This window comes from Nicotiana sylvestris, chromosome 4 (genome assembly GCF_000393655.2).
Source record: "Nicotiana sylvestris chromosome 4, ASM39365v2, whole genome shotgun sequence".
In the NCBI taxonomy this organism is placed as follows: domain Eukaryota; kingdom Viridiplantae; phylum Streptophyta; class Magnoliopsida; order Solanales; family Solanaceae; genus Nicotiana; species Nicotiana sylvestris.
In genome coordinates this window covers 178,218,494-178,224,645 of record NC_091060.1, presented here as the reverse complement: position 1 = coordinate 178,224,645, position 6,152 = coordinate 178,218,494, and the positions used below count along the sequence as shown (strand labels likewise).

The following is a 6,152-nucleotide window of genomic DNA, read 5'->3' as shown; positions in this document are numbered from 1 at the left end:
TCATTCATTATCCACAATCTAATATTTATCGGATACTACTGGTGACATATGTCTTCTAGACAAACATATAGAGCTTTTGATAAATTTTGTACTACCAAATATTGCTCAAACACTTCTGGTGTCATGAGAGAAAATCATAATCAAATAGGCAATACAAAGCCAATTCTAAATTTATAAATGACGAAAATCAAGAATGTTAATATTCTACTATTAACTTCGTGACAAATATCTCTTTCAAGGAGAAATACCATTAACATCTAAATATTTTGTATCAATGCGGCAATCACATAGTCATTGCGTCCTTTAAGAAAAGATACATGAGTTGTTATTTCCTTCGGGGAACTCAATAACTAACCATAATGTACTGATGTGGTTGTAGTAGAAAACATTCTACAAGAATACTTTTGCCTTGGAATGATATTTAATAAAAAAAATTCAAGATATTTTACGTACAACGGGTACGTGCGACAATGATCCTTATGCCACAAAAACAAGATTTATATCCTTTGTTATTCTACCTCTTTAGGAGGTGAGTTGTGGAATTTCTTTATTCACTCCAGGGAATGAAAATGTGCTTCAAAAATAACTTTGGATAGCTTATTATTTTATTTAAGCACAAAAAGACACACTTTCATAATATTTTCCTGCTTCAGAAGAAAAATTTAATTGTTTTACTACTTAAGGAGCAAATTTAAAATATGAAATATTGAGTATATATTCTCTCAATCATATTACCTCTTCTGGAGGTGAATTGTAATATATTTACATCAAAAGCGCGTTCATATTTACGAGCTTTATTAATATTGTCACATTCACTTCAGGGAATGGATTAATATTTATCAAAAGTTCTCATTCTTTAGGGAACGGAAACATAATTATTTGAACGTACATAAATTACACCAAATCGTGTGATGGCTTAGAACCTCTTTTAAAATGTTGCTACTTTAGGAGCAAATCGAGGCATGCAAGTAATATAGAGATTTTTTTTTTCTAACTTATCTTCAATTGTACCCATAGAAAGCCTAAATTATCACTTCTGGTGATTATATGCATATACCACTTCTGGTGGTTAACAAAATTTAGTTACAATGAGATATACAAAACATAACCACTTCTGATGGTTATATATTTCTTGCAAACTCTGCTGGAGTTTAAGTGGATCTAACAATGTTATCCACTTTATAATCCTTTATTATAATAATTAGGATGAAGGAAATAAATACCAAAATAGGTATTGTATACGTAGCATATAACCAAGCAAGCGATGATAAAGATATTAAACCAAATATAAACAAAAGGCTCAAATTACTTCACACAAATTTGGTCACTTCAGACGTAAGTGATATCCACATGTTTACCGCCAAGAAGAAAAGCTCACCACCTCAAGGATATAATCTGCTTTATGATGCTCGGAATGAACAAGATCTACCACGGATGTAAGAGCATCGCCATACATCGGAGATGAACACTGAAATAGAAATTAAATTTGAAGTAACAGCTCAAAATAGCAGAGTCTCGTGCTGATAACGTGTTATAAAATAAAGACTTTAAAGTAAAGAAATCAAAGATAAGTATAGAGAGATATTTATTATTCAACTTCAAATTCATGCACATAATGAATTGAAATCTCCTCTATTTACGGAAGAAAGGAAGCTATTGTGTAAGTTGCTACTGCAAGCTGCTACTGTAAGCTGCTTGTAAGTTGTTACTGCAACCTATTGTGTAAGCTGCTTGTAAACTACTACTGTACCAGGTATCATCCATAATATATATTTATAACAACTTCTCTATTTTCTTGTAAACTTGTCTTTCTTTTTCAGCTCGCGATATTTTCCACTTTCATTTTTGATGAACTAGTACTATTAAAGTCGGCAACCCAACAGTATATTAAAAAATTTTCTTGCTTCATTTTCGTTACAAGCTCAGACGCAAACACAAAGTCAATAAAAATCCGAAAAACTTCAGTAATAGCCATGGAAACTCTCACGGCTTACTCCCCTTCTCTCTCCATCTTTTCTCCTAAATCCAAAGACCTTCCTTCTTCTGTTTCCCGTAAATTTGTCAAGTTTTCCGTTTCACGTAAAAGTATATTCACTAAACTTTCTCATATTTTTTCATTTATTATCATTGTTTATTACTTCTAACACAAAATTTTTTTGTTTATATTTTTTTTCAGATAATGGAAATGAACCTGATTTTCAATCGGATGCCATTGACTGCACCAGCATCGTTCCAATCCTCAATAATCCTACTCTATCCAAGGTATTTTCGATCGATCTTTCTTAAAGTTGTAACCTTTTTCGATTTTGTCGGGTTTGCCCGAAATTGTGGTAGTTTTGGGGATCTTGATTGGTGGGTCTGCTCTATCCAACGGTATTTTTGATTTATTATAATTAAAGTTGCTATCTTTATTTGATTTAGTTGTTGGGTTTCTATGAAACTATGGTAATTTTTGGGTTCTGATTGTGGGTCTGCTCTATTAGAGGTGTTTTTGATTCATCAACCTCAGAGTTCCCCAGTTTTTCCTTCTCTCTCTCTCTCTCTCTCTCTCTCTCTCTCTCTCTTTTAATTTGTTGAGTTTTCACGAAATTGTTGGTGATTTTGAGGTTTTGTAGGTCTAATTATTTAAGGTAATTTTGATTCATCTCTCTCGAATTTCCTTTTTTTTATTTGATTTAATTGTTGGGTTTCCGCAAAGTTGTGGGGATTTTTTCCAATTGGTGGATCGTGCTAGAATGTTTTTGAATAATCATCCTCAAAGTTCCGTTCTTTGTCTAAATTCTTGTTTTTACGAACTTGTGGTGAATTTGGGGTTACTAAAAAAGAATAACGATAACAACTACACCTCAGCCCCTCACAAAGTTGGGGAACGATCATACAAAGGTTCCATTAGGGAGTGAAATAGAACATGAAACCGTAACCTCCCAGGCGATGGGAGGAGTTCATTTCTCATCCCTGTGTCCATGAAGTTTAAATTGTTGGGTCTTTAGGAATTCGGGGTTCTGATCAGTTGGTTGTTCTGGGATTTTTTACCAGGATGCTGCGATGGGTTTGGTCCTTAGTGCGGCTAATGTAAGAGGCTGGACTACTGGCTCAGGCATGGAGGGGCCACCCGTGCCTGCTGGTTCAGATTCTGAATCCAATACAGACCAAATTTCCACCTTCCCTTGGTCACTCTTTACTAAATCTCCACGAAGGCGTATGCGTGTGGCCTTTACTTGCAATGTCTGTGGCCAACGTACCACTCGTGCCATCAATCCCCATGCTTATACTGATGGCACTGTTTTTGTCCAGGTACTTGACTTACAATCACCTTATTACCTCTATTGAGCCTGTAATATATGGTACTTAATTTATTTGGTTTCTTGTTTTGGCAGTGTTGTGGATGCAATGTGTTTCACAAGCTTGTGGACAACTTAAACCTGTTTCATGAGATGAAATGCTACGTCGGCCCCAACTTCAATCCGAATCCGGACAATGATATTGGCTTCAAGTATTTTGATTTGGATGATGACAACAACGATGGCATCTTTCCCCTTTTGTAAGGTCTGGTAGAAGGATGTGTAGAGATTAGTGTTATACATTACATTGCTTCTATTAGGCAATTTCTCTCCTCATGTGACTGTAAATAACAAGTATACCCTGTTAATATGTCTATGTTAATAATTGAATCTGTACAAATTGAAATATGAATGTCCAAATGTCTAATCTTTGTTGATCTTAAATCTTTCGAGTTCTATTGTGGGATTTGTTTGGATGAGGGGCTCTGTGCTCCTTAATGTTTTTAGATTTCACATGAGTTTGTGCTGCTGTTATTCTTATATGTGACGACTTTGTTCCGTATTTTCTAGTCAAAGCGTCTCTTACGATTATTCTATCTATGCTGTTTGTTTTGTGCTTGGACATCAAAATTCCAGCCAGTTTTGGCTTTTGTTTTCATGTGCTTGCTAACTCTATAGTTTCTTTGTGTTTTTTGGTTTGAAATTATTCACTATGGTTGGTTGTGGTGAACATGGTGGGGATTGTAGGGGGGAAGTAACAAAAAGATGGGTACTGATTATCTCCGTCGAGTATAAGAGTCAGATAATGAGGTAAAAGTAGAGCATATGATATCTTCATTGTCCCTTCAGAACTAGACTGTTTTCCTCCCCCTTCCTTCCCGTTAGCTTTTACTGCGCAAAGCATAGCAATTTTTTATCTCTGGACTGTCATACCAGAGTTTATGTTTTTGCTGGTCCATCTTGGCTGTATATGCCTGATGTGATCTTGAGAAATCGAGAAGTATATGGTACAGAAAGGGTGAAAACAACAACATTGCTTTTCTTGATTGAGAAAATGTTCTCTTAAGTCTTGTAACTGGGTTGGAATGAAAAGCAGCTCTAGATGCAGCGCTTTTTGAACTGGAACTTGTAGCTTTTCTCTTACAACCTTAACTTAATAAAAGACGGAGCACAACTGATGCTTGATGCAGCAGTTGCTTATATTAGGGAATCTTTTGGATAAGGAACTTCCTATCTAGAATAGAAGATTGCTTGATTTTGGTTTTGATTGAAGGAACTGTGTTACTGGGCACTTCATTTTAAGGCCAACAGTGGCTTTTCCTACTTACCCTTTGGTGACATGGTCTGAGGTTTAGTATCCTTCGCGCTAACTCTTCCTTACTTTTACCATAGGAAGAAGGGATTTTGTAGTGTTTCATCATATTTGAGGGAAGCAGGCGAGGAAGATGCGCTATCTTGTATGTATCTCATTGTTGCCATAGGATTGTGTAACAGTGGAATTCCATTAGTTGCCTTGCCTCTGATCCAAGCCATTGCCTCTAATTCCTCCTCCTACTCTGTTCTTCAGAAGTTACATGATTGGGGGTTGTGGGGGGGGGGGGGTAGAGTCTCCTCATTTGTCATCACTACTATTCTCTGAAGGCTTTTCAAAGGTACAAGAATATATGAAAACACTCTTATCATGCTGTAGATTATCCTTTTGTGCTATGTCCCTTGGGATGAGCATGTAGAAATCTGATTAGATCATGTTGTGCTTGGCCATGCTACAAGGGTGCATGCGCACACACATATATGTTTGATAACAGTTGTTTGGACCAGCTTGCAACACACCTTAGCTATTTCGCTATTTCACTGGGTACTCAATGTCTCCCATCAGTACAAACACCCGGGTGTTTATACCAAACTGTATCAATTAATCATGGTTAAGTGATTTTATTAGGTGAAAACATGTATTAGTTAACCATGACTAAGTGAGATGAGTCTATTTATAAACACATGTTTGTGCGCGTAAGTTTTTACTTATAGGGAAACCCTTACCGATCAATTGAATGTTACTGACCGAGATTCGAGAGGGCGAAATAAAGTATCCATTTTATTTGTCCAACGATAAGAGAAATATTAGAGAACAGTGAACTCAAAAACCTAGCTCCGCCTCCGGTTTGTCATACATGTCACGATGTTAATTGGAAGAGCACTTAGATGGCAGAGGCCTTAAAGGATTATACCAAAAAACTACTTAGTACAATTGCAGTACAACAGGAGGAAGGGCAGTACGTTAAAGTACCCAACAAGAAGCATAAATATGAGTATAAACTTTAGAGGAAAGTGTTTGGTAATGTCTAGCTTATTCTGTCATCAGTCAATTTACTAATGGGCATGGACTCTGGAGCATCAATTCTTGAACTACAGGTTAGTCTTCTCCCCTTATAAAGAACCCTACATTGAGCAATATACTTTAACTTCTATATATTTAGAGTGTAAATGATTTTTTTACACGACCACGTTACCTAAAAATAACTATATCGTGCTGCAACAGGTAAATTTGCGCAATAATCTTTTTGGCGTGTACATGTTAAATTTTTCTCTTAATCTTCCGTAGGAAAGTATATTTATTTTGAAATGTCTCCCTTTTTTTGGAGGGAGACAGAATAGACCCTTGTGGTCCGGCCTTTTTCCGGATCCCACTTATAGTGAGAGTTTAGTGTACCGAATTGCTTTTTTTTTTTCTTTTCCTTTTTCCTTTGTGGAGGCTTTGGTTACTTAATCGTGTCTCATTCAACATCACACAATTACCGATAATGACATCTTTTTGAAGATAAGAAATGGAAGTTGGACAGTATCATCTTACGACCTGCAAAAAGTGAGCACTAA

General features: G+C 36.1%; 1 protein-coding gene across 1 annotated transcript; it reads left to right on the top strand.

Annotated features, from left to right (window-relative positions):
* The first annotated feature begins 1,828 nt into the window (after nt 1–1,828).
* LOC104226608 (uncharacterized) lies at nt 1,829–3,725 on the top strand. Its single transcript, XM_009778637.2, has 4 exons — nt 1,829–2,085; nt 2,177–2,262; nt 3,037–3,294; nt 3,378–3,725. Exons 1-4 carry the CDS (start codon nt 1,974–1,976, stop codon nt 3,543–3,545), a joined length of 624 nt encoding a protein of 207 aa, XP_009776939.1. The 5' UTR covers nt 1,829–1,973; the 3' UTR covers nt 3,546–3,725.
* Nucleotides 3,726–6,152: the final 2,427 nt, after the last annotated feature.

Coding starts and splice junctions, on each gene's coding strand:
- LOC104226608 (XM_009778637.2), top strand. CDS start 1,974: ATGGAAACTCTCACGGCTTACTCCCCTTCTCTCTCCATCTTTTCTCCT. Junction 2,263..3,036: donor ATAATCCTACTCTATCCAAG/GTATTTTCGATC, acceptor ATTTTTTACCAG/GATGCTGCGATGGGTTTGGT. Junction 3,295..3,377: donor ATGGCACTGTTTTTGTCCAG/GTACTTGACTTA, acceptor TTGTTTTGGCAG/TGTTGTGGATGCAATGTGTT.